The 14,358-nt window shown below is 37.2% G+C and overlaps 3 protein-coding genes across 4 annotated transcripts in view; 1 reads left to right on the plus strand and 2 right to left on the minus strand.

Moving 5' to 3' along the window:
- Positions 1 to 1,324: 1,324 nt before the first annotated feature.
- On the minus strand, positions 1,325 to 4,016 carry LOC111433129 (28 kDa heat- and acid-stable phosphoprotein-like). The gene is made up of 8 exons (XM_023070074.1): positions 3,732 to 4,016; positions 3,042 to 3,079; positions 2,729 to 2,818; positions 2,531 to 2,611; positions 2,413 to 2,447; positions 2,231 to 2,316; positions 1,705 to 1,770; positions 1,325 to 1,606 (listed from the first exon to the last, which is right to left on the minus strand). Exons 1-8 carry the CDS (start codon positions 3,796 to 3,798, stop codon positions 1,572 to 1,574), a joined length of 498 nt encoding a protein of 165 aa, XP_022925842.1. The 5' UTR covers positions 3,799 to 4,016; the 3' UTR covers positions 1,325 to 1,571.
- Positions 4,017 to 4,564: 548 nt separating this feature from the next.
- Positions 4,565 to 10,791, plus strand: LOC111433068. The gene is made up of 8 exons (XM_023069985.1): positions 4,565 to 5,087; positions 5,619 to 5,822; positions 5,972 to 6,460; positions 7,134 to 7,244; positions 7,424 to 7,612; positions 7,708 to 7,932; positions 10,092 to 10,212; positions 10,297 to 10,791. The coding sequence occupies exons 1-8, from the start codon at positions 4,659 to 4,661 to the stop codon at positions 10,407 to 10,409; spliced, it is 1,881 nt and encodes a 626-aa protein (XP_022925753.1). The 5' UTR covers positions 4,565 to 4,658; the 3' UTR covers positions 10,410 to 10,791.
- Positions 10,792 to 10,912: 121 nt separating this feature from the next.
- The window catches only part of LOC111433069 (transcription factor VOZ1-like), a 4,203-nt gene continuing 757 nt past the window's right edge, over positions 10,913 to 14,358 (minus strand). Inside the window, exons 2-5 of one of the 2 annotated variants that reach the window (XM_023069986.1) lie at positions 13,734 to 13,990; positions 13,399 to 13,548; positions 12,137 to 12,659; positions 10,913 to 12,016 (exon numbers count right to left, since the gene is read on the minus strand). In XM_023069986.1, the coding sequence (XP_022925754.1) occupies positions 11,466 to 12,016; positions 12,137 to 12,659; positions 13,399 to 13,548; positions 13,734 to 13,961 (1,452 nt within the window). In that variant the 5' untranslated portion in view covers positions 13,962 to 13,990 and the 3' untranslated portion in view covers positions 10,913 to 11,465. Of the gene's footprint in view, positions 12,017 to 12,136; positions 12,660 to 13,398; positions 13,549 to 13,733; positions 14,030 to 14,358 lie in introns of both variants that reach the window. The other variant, XM_023069987.1, reaches the window with a different exon arrangement.

Below are 14,358 nucleotides of genomic sequence, written 5' to 3' on the forward strand. Positions count from 1 at the left end.
AAAAAAAAAAAAAAAAAAAAAAAAAAAAAAAAAAAAAAAAAAAAAAAAAAAAAGAGAGAGCTTTTTGGTGGAGATTGTTTGGGATTTTGGCAGAAGAACAGTCGAGGTGATTGGATTGTTCTTCCATTTTCTGCCACATTTTGCTGCAAATTTGGAACCCTTTTTGCTGCAAATTCCAGAGTGGGTTGTCTCAAGTCATGAGTAGGAAACAACTTGAACTTGGAGTGACTTACAAATGTATTCATATGTGATGGTGAAGGGCACCAATTTTACCAACAAAAATCTGCACTTCTCACTCAGCTTTTGATTATTTTATATACTCTTTTACCACGTGCATTACACGTGATATTCAAGTTTGGGTTATCATATAATTCAGATGGAGAGCTCCCAAAGAGTTACCCAATTATTCACATTATTAATGTTTATTTTTTTCTAATTCCTATGTTATGATTTATCAATTTATTTTAATTTGGTCCGATGTAAGAATATTAGATTTTTTAGAAATGGATTTTCAATTTTTTATGAAATTATTTTCAAATACGTTGGCATTATATTAGCGTTAGGATCTTCTATTGGTTGGAATGTAGATGAAGCTTTACGAAATGTTTGATTTTGTTTTTAATATGATATTTAACTTAAAAAAAAAAAAGACTAAATATAACAAAACTATATTTCATCTTTAAAAAAAACATATACTAAATATTTCAATTTTAGAATATTTGATTTTCTTTATATGTAGGTCAGTAGTGAATTTTTCTTAACAAGCTAATATCTAATTTAATTGGAGATAATTTTGCAAGCAATATTAAGTATTCGATTAATATTGAATTAATCCAACTAGGGGTGATATGATAAACACAAAATGGGTTTTTAGCGAAAAGAAAATTAACTATTTCTTATGATGATAATATTTAATATTTACTATGATATTGTTACCTAGAAAATTTTAACCTATTTAATTGATAATCTGTGATGTAGTCCAAGTTTACTTTTCCTCCACAAAATCAACACCACATTAGAGATTTGCATCCCAGTGATGTAGTCAAAGTTTACTTTTCTTCTGTTTTTTTCACCTTTCTTGTCGCGTGAAGAACCAGGAGGCATAAAAAATAGTGCCCAGCAATACATACATACATACATATATATATATATATATATATATATATATATATTCCTCCCAGAAATATAGACTAGACAATCCTGATACGCTGATTCAAAAAATTCGGCCATCCAATGTTGAATCTAATAATTCTCAGAAGTATTCTAGGCCAATATTTAAAGAAGAAAATGGAAACATATTCTAAATTGATAAGGTATAAAGGCGTAGAGAATAAAGGTTATAACCTAATATTAAAGTCATATTGAATCAAACCTCTTATGCCGTAGAGATATAAGAAGTATACTTGCGTAAATTATAAATGTAAAACGGCTTAATACTATGGTCACTTCTGTGCCAAATAAGAGAATATAACTTGGTTGCTGACAATATTAGTCTAGGCAAACTAGAAAGTAAAATTGTAGAGATTACATGTCTTTCGTCCCAGAGAAAAGAACTCGGAGGGTCCCGGAGCTCATTTGCGAGCTTCTGCTTTCTTCTGTTCTTTGGCTGAAAGTGAGGGGGAGAGAGTGGATATCAGTTTCAATGTTACAAGGAAATGTTACTATAAGAACTATATAGTGATAGTGTTCTGTTGTATATATTACCAGCCTTTTCTTCTTCTCTTTTTTTAGCAGCTTCTGCCCTTTGTTGACGAATAAGAGACAAACGTTCTGCACAGCATATGGTGAAATAAAATTTCAATATCAGACAAACCAATTATGACCTTACTTGAACAGAATCTGTTCTTTAGGCTGTATAACTGTATCGTTGAGTTCTAAGACAGTGCAATGAAAGTTATGGCTTCAAATTTTTTTCACACCCTTCAACAGCTATCAATGGTGCACATGAAAAAAGTTGTTCAGGACATAGCATTGGTTCCCCATGATGTTATCAAAGCGCATTTTGAACCAAATTTATACAATGTGAATGTGCAAGACGCTGAATACAAAGCAAGTGCAACAGCAGGTGATCATTCTGAGCATTCCTATATGTTTTTCCCTTTTAACTCGGGAAAAGAATGAAAGAAAATGCATATGAATCTTGGATGACACATCGATAATAAAAAGGTTTCATCCTCAGAACATAGAACACACACTTAAACCAGAGAATTGATCATTGAAAGAGGATTACCTAAATCTTTCCTAGCTTGTTCAGTTTTCCCTTGTTCTTGAAGCCTCATGTATCGCTCATGAGCCTTTTGTTTCTCTATCTCCTCTCTGGAAAAAGAATTAAAGAAAAATCAACTATAAACATAAAAATTAAGTAAATGTTAAATATTCGTTAAAACAAAGAAAATAGAGCTTTGTAACAACCTTTCACGCCTTGAAAGTTCAGTTGTTTTCCCAATCTGCAAAATGAAGTGAAATTACACCTCCACTGTATAACAATGTTCAATGCAAAACCTTCCGTAAGGATGATTATTAAACTTACATCAATATCTCTAGCTTTCAAGGTTTTTGGCTTCACCAAGTTAGGATTTTCAATCTCAATAATACCTTGAGTGCCTTTCCTCTGGCAGAATTTAACAACATATTAAGTGACTTAGTCTCGCTCAGCTCAAACAAACAACAAAATATGTAGACGATCAGACTTGTAGATTAAAGAAAAAAAATGTGACTGAATACAAACTCTAGGTTTATCCTCATCATCAGTTTCATCTCCCGATTCTTGTTCGGATCCTTCCTCAGATTCTTCCTCCTCCTTGTGTTCAGCTTCTACCTATAATAATAAATTAAATACATCATGTGCAGAAAAATAAGTAAATAGAAAGAACAAGACCATGCAGTTGAAGAAGCAGCAGCAGAAGGAAAAGTTGCAACACATCAGAGTATTATCCATACCCAATTGACAAACCCAACTACCGGGCATTGTAATTATATGTTGTTGGTAGAGGGAACTAAGTGTGTGCGTGTCTTAAGATACAGAGAGAGAGAGAGAGAACCTGTTTGAACGTGCGTGGACGCGTGGAGGTTCCGGCAACTACAATTAATTCAGAAACTGAAGTTAGCAGTGCAATTTTCAGCCATCTTAAACTTTCTCAACAATGAAATCTTTAGTTAGTATGGCAGTTCTTCTATTGGTGAATCTTAAGAACGGAAGAACTCTAGTCACAAGCGTATTTACATAATGCGTTGTGATCAAGTTTTGGGCTTTGCTTTAAAAGATTAATTCATCGACACCATCCATCTCTACCAACTTCTACTAGTTTTAAGAAGCAATTCCAAAGCAAAACGCGTTCACCTCGCACAATAACCACGACGCTTCATTTAGGTTACAATCATTTCAGCATCCACATCAAAAAGTAAAACAATTTCCACAATCAACTAAGCCTAGATCTCACCACCAACCACCTCCTCATAGTCGGCGAAACTGATCTAAAATATAAAGAAGTAACATATAAAAACAGCTAAAATCACTAATATATCCAGCATCATTCCAACTACTGGACTCTCCATGTCCACTACCATCTCGTATCCTAAAAACACAACTCGAATTCATCACCTCAAATATATAAAATCAACACATTAGGCAAGAAGACGATAGCACTCGCAGAAAAAGATCTCGTGATCTTGACTTTCTCGATAATCAACCGAAGGTGGTTAAAAAAAAACGAGAGATAAATATTGCTTACGCATGTCTTCAGGGGTAGAGAATTGGCGCCGACCGGTGGGCTTGCTCTTGTACTTTCCTCTTCCCATCGTCAACGAAAAGCAGCAGGGAGAAGGTAGAATCGGACGAAGAAGCAGAAGAGAAGCAGAATCGACGTAGAATAGAAGTCCCCTCTTAGTTTTAGTTGTGGAAGACGAAGTTAGTGACTTCTCCGCCTTTCCGCCGAGAAGTGAATTTATAGTTGTGTTGGCTTCTTTGTTCCCGTCCCGTTTACATCTCTCTGCGGTGCAAATCGCCAACCGGATTCCCAAACCCTACCCGAACCGGCACCCAATAATCACCTGCTTATCCTTTCCTTCATATCTTCACCCTCCACATTAATCCTAGATTTTCCATTACAAACCCGCCAGTTTGATGGCAATACGTAATTAATTAAAGCCGACAATATTTACTAGCGGTGAGTTCGCGCTGTTACAAATTGTATCAGAACTAGACACTGAACGACGTGTTAGTGAGGACGTTGGATCCCAAAGGGGTGGATTGTAAGATCTCACATCGCTTCAAGTATTTCTTGTAAAGGTGTAAAAACTCGAGAATGAACGCTAGGGCACCAAAGGAGTGGTTTGTAAGATTACATAGCGGTTGAAATATTACTTACAAGAACGTGGAAACTTGAGGATGCTAGCCCCAAATGAGTGGATTGTAAAATCCAACGTTGATTAAAATATTTTTTTTTATAAGAGGGTGGAAACCAGAGCGAAAGTAATAATAATAAATATATAATCATATTAAATATAAACGGTAGGTATTTTGGGGAGGGTATATATGGAGAAATAACCCTCGAAAAAAGAATTTGGGAGGGAAAAAAATCTGGACATGGAACATCGCTTCTCCAGCAGCGAGACCATATTTAGAACTGTAAAGCGAAAGCCCTAGCTCTCGCTCAGACATGGCCATGTCGCCAATGGCGTTGAGTTCGTCTTTTATTCACCACTCTCCTTTCCATTCCAATAGAACTCACCGACTGTCTGCTGTACCTTCAATTCGTACTCCCAAAATTGTTCTGAAAAACTCAAGGCATTGCTTTTCTACAATCTCTTGCTCTGGTAGGAGGCCAATCCCGACGACGGAGGAAGAGGTTCTTCAAGCTGTGTTGGAATCCGATGAGAAGATTCTTCCTTGCGTTCGGACGTACGAGAATGATTTATCTCGGCTTACTCTAGTCGGAGGCGTCGATTTCCGGCAGTCTATTACGGCAGCTGCAGCTGACGGCGGTGAAGCCGCCTCTGAGCACCTTGATTCTGGTATGTCTGCAATGGTTGTGGAGACTGTATTTCCGGGAACTTCAGACGAGCACAGCACGGTCTCGACCCGGCTGGTGTGTTATTTGCTAACCTGGCTGCGTAATTTGGTGCTCTATCTGCGAATCACAACTATGAATACTCATTGGCATCACTATAGTTTCCATATATTGGAATGAATTCGAGTCTTGACGTAAATGCGTTGCCCCGAACGTTTGCACCTGGCACGTTAGTTTCAGGAGTCGCCACTTTTACTTGCATTTAGAAAAAAAAAACTTATTTTGATTTCCACCATCGAAACAATTAACTCCGTAATTGATGTATGTGATTGACATGGTAGTGTTCTCCATCTCTAGTTCTTTGCTATCTTTAATAGCTCCATGATTAATATGTCCATTTCAAGTATTGTTCGATGTTCACTTACAATTACGTCGACGGTAGTATAATGTTCTCATATATGAAAATGTGAGTCCTGTTGTATAACACAACTTAACTATAATCTATCACATGGTATCTGTTCCTCCGTCTTGCTATAATATCGTCAATTTGTTAGATAAAAATTATACCTCCGATTGTACTTGTCGTTCTTAAGTTAACTGTTTTAACAGTTTTTACCTGCCAGAGAAGTCAAGGAAAAGGCTAGGAATCTCAAAAAGTCTCTCGCTCAAGATTTTAATTTGAGTACCTCATCCAAAAATATACTTGCTATGACATTTAGACAAGTAGTATTGCAACAGCTGTGGAGCTTTGAACTGGTTATCTTTATACCTGGATCTGAAAGGAATATGGAAGATCTTGAAAATCCAAGAGAGGTTTGTCATTTCGCCTTATTTTCCTCTATTTTTCGTGTTTTTTGATTTTTGTTTGTTTGAAAAATTGAAACATCACAGTAGCATGTCTATGCTGCAGGTTTCGCATGATACTGATAGGTTCAGTTCTCTTATGCATTTCATATCGGCAGGTTCCAATGTCTTTCACTCTCAGTTCATCTGAGGAACGAGTCATCTCTGTACTTGCAGAAGCTGTTTGCTTGTGCGCTCTTCGAAATACAGAAGGAAAATTTGTCAATAGTACAGCAAGTGGAACTTCAACTAGATTTTTTGATTGGTTCCGGAAGTCCACAATTGTTGCATCAAAGGATTCTTCAGTTATTATCTACAAGTTATTGGACAATGAGGTAGCTGATGCCAAAAGTCTATTACAAAAGTTTAATTCAAATAAGGAGAGCTGGAAACGTAGGAATTTCCAATCGAAGAACTATTGGTGGATGCCTTCTGAACTCTCTGAACTTGAAAAATTCGGTGGGGCTGAATTCAGTGCATGGGCTAGCGAGTATGTACCTTCGTACAGGCTACAAATTGATGCTCGTCAGTTCAATGGTTTAAAATTTGGAGGCTGGAGAGAATCTGCTGAGAATAGGTGGGAAGTCCTTTTGACCCACTCCCAAATGGTATTTTGATCTTTCCTTCTCAGCCGTTATCTTTCTGTATTATCTTAATGTGTCCAGGGATGGTATTTTCACTATTTAGCCTAGTTCAAGAGCTACCTTCTTGGAGTGCACCTTTCGGCGAGGACAATAGTTATGTTATCATAAATATGTGTTAAACACGCTCTTATTTCTCTACTTACCTATCGATCCAAACACAAGATATGGACATGATAGTACATCTTCTTTATAGATTCAAGCATGGCGAGTACTGAACAAAATATTATCTTTATATATTTTGCACATTAACAATCTCAGATTTAATAATGTGTGTGGTGTATAGAATTAAGGACACAAACTTGTCTTCACATCTATTCAATTTCAGGAAAAATTAAATAGTTATGTATATACTTCAATAATGTAATATTTTTGAACCATGTCTTTAAATTTTATCCAGTAAAATTTAACATTATCTTTATTATTTTAGTTTCTGCATGTTTGTTCATGCATATCTCAGTTCCTTGATTTAAATATTCTTCCATGTTAGTGTTGCATATCTTCAATATGTTCGTATTGAATCCAAGATATATTACATAGGAATCAATCTAGCACTTTAAGGTACGTTAGACATGCAGACACTGTTTATAACAGTGTTCATACTTCTTATTCTAAGACTATCTGACCATTCGTTATGCAGGTAGGATTGGCGAACATATTAGACATTTTCTATGAAGATGTATATTCTCTGCCCGATAAACAACTGCAATGTGGTGCAATCGTGCATTCTGCTAACTTGATAAACAAAAAGGTATCTGCTTGTATGTACACACACATATGTAATTATAAATGTATGTGCATTGTGCTTACTTGTATGTATGTATTTGATTGTATATTGGTTTCTTTGCAAACCATAAGGAAAGTTGTTTTCTTCTTTCTTCTGGGAACAAAAGTTGTTTGCTATTGAAGTATATGCTCCACATGTTGCAGAGAAACTATTCCTCCTGGGGGTTTCTATCCAAGACTTTAGCTGGTGGAATTTTTTTTGTTACTATTGTTGCTGTTGGTCAATATTTTTTGCCTCGTGTTCATGTGTCTGGGAGGTATAATGTAGAACAGCCGGTTTCATCACTTTATGGAGTTAGCTCTGTGAAAAATCAGGCTATAGAAGCAGAAAAGGTATTCACCAGACTTCCCCTTTATTTTCCATTTTCTGACATAATCCATATTTTTATTGAGATGTAAAGTTTAATATATGAACCTTTTATTGACAGTTGGAAGAATACTGCATCTCAGTTGTAAATATTATAAAAGATGCCTTCGGTTGGCACGGTGATGTACACACAGATAAGAGAGTTGGTGCGTGGATTGGGGAAGCTCCTGATTACTTGAGGGTGGTTGAATCTGATACAGGTAGTGAAGATACTCCATCTGGTACGATAGAACAAGATAATGTTGATGGAGTGAAAGCTTCTGCTCAGGACATAGCTAGTTATCAGGTGATTTGAATTTTTATTTGTTTTTTCTTCAGTCTCTTAATTGGGACAATTCAGGGAATGACTTGCATAATTGCTTATTGCATTGTTTCACGTTTTGTTAAAAAGTGTGCAAAGACCTGAGCATTGTCTGCTCAAATGCAAGTAGTGAAACTTAAGCATGCCGATAAAACTTTCTTTCATCTCCTGGTAAGCGGTGTGGTAAACTGAATTTTGAAATATATTATTTCTGCAACGGGGTGTTTTTTATCCTCTGAAAAACGAATCGTTAAGGTCAAATTAGATTTTCTCTGAAGTTATATAAACTTGGCTGAGAGATTAAGGATCCTAGAGAAATTGAAACAAAGGAGAAGGAACTCCCACACTTCCTACTTCAAATAAGAACACAAGAAGACTAGATGACTTTGGGTTTCATCTGCATTTCTACTCAGCAGACTTCAGCTCTATTAAGGTATTCATGAGAAACCAATTAACCGAAATATTTCACCTTTTTGAATTTTGATCCTTCTAACTTTCCATATTAATAGTGCTGAAATTTAGCTAACATAGATCTGGCATCCACGATCCTTGAAAACAGTCTTCACAGAGAGTTCACCTAGTGATTCAAGTGTTCACCTCCTTTTATCTTCACCATTTGTAGGGCTGAATCCATTCAGCAACTACAAGAAAATGCGGAAGTCACGAAGTATCACTAAATTCAAACTTCTTCGGGATAATATTTTCCAGGACTTGGTTTCCTCCTCCAAGCCTCGTCGAATCCCCTGTGAGGTTGTGATAGCTAAAGCAAGAAATTTCTGCATCTGTGCTTGCTCAACCTGCCATCCGCCCTTCCAAAGCCGGTTTATTACCATATTCTAGTCTCATGTGATATCATACCCTGGGATTTAAAATATTTACGTCAAGGACTGTAGCAGCCTCCCCTTTTTAGTTCTCCCGTAAACTACCCTCTCTTTTCCATCAGAAACACAATGATTCTATGTCAAAGTTCATTAGGTTAGTTGTGAATTTTTCATATCACTTTGCCATCAGCGCTAGGTTTCTCTGTCAAATTACCAGTACAGAAACCACACTGGATCAAAGGGACAAAAATAGTGTTCAAGCTGACCAGACAGCCAACTATTCCAATCATCTCATGACCCTATACAATCTCTCGTTCTATACAAATTGTACATTCTTCTTCCATAATGGTGCCAACTGCAACCCCCTTTTATGGACACATTCCTTCTATTTTCCAGTTTTCTCTTTCTGCCAGCTTCCAAGACTGAGTTTTTCAGCCATGCTTATCCTGTCAAAATAGAATTGTGTGATTTGCAAGGTGTGATGGACATTATCTTTATCAATCCTAGAGCCTTCTTTTTAACCCGCCTAGCCATATGATAGAGCATTTTACTTTGCATGTTTCTCAGTAGGATTAATAAGGAGGGAAAAGTGTACCGCTTGGCTTAAACTTCTCCAGACTTCAAGGTAAAAAATATGAATCTAGATTTTCCGTTAAGAAGGATCAACAATCTTGGGTCTAAAATCTAAATGCAGCTCTATCTTCAGTTTAACTGATTGGAACGAAAGATCTCTCTGTAAAAGGGACTTTCATTCTACGGGAGTTGTAAGCTTTCTCCAGATCAAATTTGAAAATCTCTTCACTTTCCTTCCTCATCCTTTCCACAACTACCTCATTATCTATCTCAATGGATTCCATTATTTGTGTTCCTCCAGTCAGTGCCATCTAGCTTGCAGAAACCGTAGATCAATTTTTTTTTATTTTATTTTTAAATACATGCAACAAGCACTCATCTTCTTTCATCAAGTTAATTGGTCTGAAGTTTAAACCTTAATGGTCTTTTTGTGATAATAACTTATTTCTTTTTGACAAGCCAAATTATATTTTCTCTTAGGCAAGTATAAAGTGTCCATTCCTTAAATATTTGTGAAACTGCTCCACAAAAGTTTGGTTTGAAGATGTTTCAAGCTTTGATAAGGCTTTCAGCACCTTTGCCTGCAATATTGGTTAGTCTTAAATAGAATACTTCTCGAAGTCCAAGACTCTGCATAAGGCATGCTCAATATCAAAAGTTCTCTTACTAGAGTACATTGACTATTAAGTACCTTTTGTTTACTTATTGGTTATATATGATGTGCTTGCTCACCTGCTCGTCAAAACTTAGGTGGTCTTGTCGACTGAAGGAAAGATTGTAGGATTCCAACCAACCAGTCGGGTTGCTGTTAACTATTGGGCTGCTAATCCTTTAGCAAAGCAATTATATGGTGGGAGGAACTTGTCCCCGGGTAAGCTAAATTCTTCTTGCGTGTAAAATCTCTCTCTAATAAATTGTCCTCAACTTGTGCAATATCTTTCTGTGTATCAAGCAGGCCTTTTTGAATCTGGGTTAAGGATCAGACGCCCGAATGAGGTGATTGTGATAGAGTTGCTTATGTCGGTGAAAACTGATGCTTACTTTGCTTTGGCAAGGCCCACATATTAGTCAATACCCCGAGTTTGCAGGCAGCAGTATTTGATTTGCAGAAACGCCATTCTCAACATAAAATTTGGATATTCAGATACTAATGCCGCTCCTGGATAATCTTACAGGCTTCCAGCCCCTCCTAAAGAAGTTGCCATCCCATGCATGCATTTCGCTCAGATCTCCTCAATGTCGTCAATATAGATAGTCATTCAGATAGCGTAGGAAATTTTGTATTAATGTTGTCCAGATTAGTTTTCCTGTTTAATAAATACAGATGCTACAAGCAACTGTATGTATTACTGTGACACAACTCATGTAAGACAGACAATTGGGTCCAGAGAAGCATGAGACATCTGCTAAAGATAGATTTTAGCCTATTTGCAAATGAAACCTACAAATACCCCCTTGCCTTGTTCTTCAACATTTTTTAATATTCAGCCAACTTGCATTAAGAATATCAAAGACAGGATAATAGAGAAGGATGCAACAGGAAATGATGCATTAAATATACATTTCTGATAATGGTCAACAAGGTTGTAACCTTCGAGCGATATACAAATTTCAATATCTTGAGAGATGACTGAAAAGATTACTCAAGATGTGTATGTTGACAATTGACATCAAATAAAATGTAAACTAGTATCATCCGCATACATAACATAGTGTAGGCGGATTACATTTACTCGAAATCCAGAGGACCTAAACCATTATTGGAGTTTGTATCACCAGCGGAAACAAATATGTATATCACTACTAGTCTTCTGCGGAGTTGCAGTGACTAAGAATATTCCAGTTGCAAATTGTAACCCAAAATATCAGGGAAACAACCTGCCTTACCGTTTCCAGAAGTTACAAGCTCCATCATGAGGGTGTATCTGTTGCAGCTACCATGACATGAGTATCAGATGGTATACCACGAGACAAGAAAAAAAGAAAGAGAAAAAAAGAGTTATTTATGTTCTTCGAGGCCAAAAAGAAAAACCGAATTCTGGAAGAATGAACCGTAAACTCGATTCCATCATATTCCGATTGAAACCATCAGCCTGCAATTCATTCAACAGCTGAGCTTCATAACTATGTAAGGTAATATTCGCTCAAATTCTCCACCAGGTAATCATATTGTGCATGCAGCATATAGTCATATGTTCCATTGGGTGGCATGACTCTATTTGCTGAGGGGTAAACATTTCCAATACCAACTTTTGTGTTAATTCTGGTCCTCCCCTTCACAAGGCGTTTATTATCAGGAAATTCAGCAGTCAGTCTCCCCATTTGCCTCTGTAAATCAGTAACTGAATCGTTGGTTACCTTTGCCTTGGAACCTTTTTTCCCATCAACAAGTTTCAGCTCCAATCGATACAAAGCACAGGCGTCGTACTTATTAATTTCATATTCATAAAGATGCCACTCAAAGTGGTTCAGTGGCTGAGGATCCATATAATAAGATCTCTTCAGCCCTCCAAACTCATTCATCACTTGCTTTCTTGATTCATGCCAACCACGTCCACTGTAATCAGGCAAAGACCTCTGCTTTCTATTCCCACTCTCAAATGCTCTACGAGGCTTATCAAAGAATAGCCACTCCCTAATCATCTCACCCTCCAGTATTGACAGATCAAAAAGCTCTGCAATATAAGAAAGAGATGTTGGGTAAATGTAGTTCAACGAAGCATATTTAACAATTGAATACAACCAATTTCAACTATGTTATAGTACGTGCATTTCATATCAATGCAAGAACTTACCAGGAGCATTCCATGGGGATTTTGCCGTGGCAGCTCCCTCACATTCAGGGATACCAACATCTTTCCCTTGTGCCTTTGCCCTAAGAGCAGCAAAAAGCAAACCATCCTTCAGACCAATGCCACCAGGTCGTAACACCGGACCCATTCCAGGAGGGCCTTCATTCAATGCTAAGGCAGTATGAAAACTGCTACAGTAGTCCCCACACCAATCCATCCCTTGGGCAGGTCGCGGGCAATCCCAAAGCGCACATTTTGGGCCTAAAAAAGCAGCAGGTGGAGGGCAAATGCTGGGACAGTAGCCAGAAACATGAGGAATTGCACCCTCTCCACACAAACCTCTAGCATTAAGGATAGTGTAAAAGTTGTGCTCAATGCCTTGCTGTAAATCAAACGGATGACACTCCGAATGTGTAGGTCCTTCCATGTTATTCATAACCATACCATGAACTCCTGATGGGGAGTTCTTGCATTGATCAACTAGAGGGAAGCTTGGTTCTTGGTGTATACGATTCACATTAAATCCCTGAAGTAGGTTAATAGTGATACTAAGAACCTATAATAACAAGCATGAAAGGCAGCAGATTTTCAAAGACGTACTTTCTTTCAATAAAAGCACAAAAAATTAAAATAGAAGGGAAGGAACCAACTTCCCCAACAAAATTTATATTCATGCAACTTTTAGAGTTTAAACACATTGCATGGTCAAAGTCCAGGTCATGGGGCAAGAGATAGAAAATCCCATAAAGGCATGTATCAATAACTCCATGCTTGTATCCCAATGTTCATCTGTGTTAGAGAAAGGGATGGTCAGGAAAACATAGTGCTGGAAGCAAAATTTGTAATTTCACCAACTATCATAGTCGACATGCATGGCGCGACTGCATAACAAGGGTCTAGATGCATATAAAGTTCATTTCTTTGCTATGATTCCCATATCCAATCTAATAGGGCGTTAAGAATTGATCGTGGCCAAGAGCCACGTTGCAAAACAGGCAATAACTTTTTTTTCCTAGTAAATACAATTGGATAATTCATTTTCAAATCTAAAATTTCTGTTTGCAGTTATGTTTTGCAAAGCCGGAATCAAGACAAAAATAGCATGAAAAGTTCTAAACAATTGGACCTTTCATCTTTCGTTTAAACATACTCCATCACATCCAACAGCTATCAAGGGCCACAGTAATAAAGAAAAGCGGAAAAGACAAACTGAGACACAAACGATGTAAAATCTATCCGTAAAATGGACATTAAAAAAATCCCACCTCCTGATGTGCCATAGCATCTCCAACCTGCAAATTTTGTTCTTTAGGTTCAGGCTTAGGAGCAGCTAATGGACTAGACGCATCATCATCCTCCTCACAAAGTTGTAACAATCGACAAATGTCCGATGAAAATGACCCAAAACTTCCACCCTAAGTCAAACATACATTAAAATAATCATCATCCAAAAATGCATGCCTTCACATTGAAGTATTCATGATTCACCACTTAAATTCAATTATGCTATCATCATCAATACCACATACTTAAATTATGCAGATTATCATATTTCTCTTCATCTTAAGCACTGAAAAGGAATTCAATATACTACGCTAACTTGTTGCAAAGAGGATGCTGGAGAGGGCTCGTTCAGCTCAGATTTCCACTCACGAAGCATCTGATGGACTTGTTCCTCAAGAACTGACACATCAACCGTGCGGCTCTCCTTCCTTGCATACTGCAAATCTACAAATATGTTTTGCAGATCATCGACCCGGTTCTTTGCCTTATCCTTAAATAGCTTGTGGGAAGCCGACTTGCAACTGGTCTTCGAATGTTTTCCCATTGCAGAACTCTTAACGTTTCTTCTAGACCCTACGAGGTTCAGCCAAAGAAGTGCATTTTAGATAACATCTGTGGAAAATCATCCATTAATGTCAGCAGAGAGGCAGCAAAACGAACCAACTGAGGTATACTGATGCTCAGAAATTCATCAAAGGAGAAGCAATATTAGCCGGAAGAACTAATTAAAAAAATCGATTTTAGACAAACCCATTGAAAAAAAATAAAAAACCCCAAAATTCTTTTGAAGCAAGTTCGATTCAACACTAGTCGGAGCAGTGGTCAATTTCAGAAATAATCGGAATCAAGCCGATCCACATGAGTATGAGCATGAAGGAACCAAATTACAGAAATAATGGACACGAAAGAAAAAGAAAAAGAAAAAAAAAAAAAAAAAAAAA

This window comes from Cucurbita moschata, unplaced genomic scaffold, assembly GCF_002738365.1.
Source record: "Cucurbita moschata cultivar Rifu unplaced genomic scaffold, Cmos_1.0 Cmo_Scf00041, whole genome shotgun sequence".
Taxonomy (NCBI): domain Eukaryota; kingdom Viridiplantae; phylum Streptophyta; class Magnoliopsida; order Cucurbitales; family Cucurbitaceae; genus Cucurbita; species Cucurbita moschata.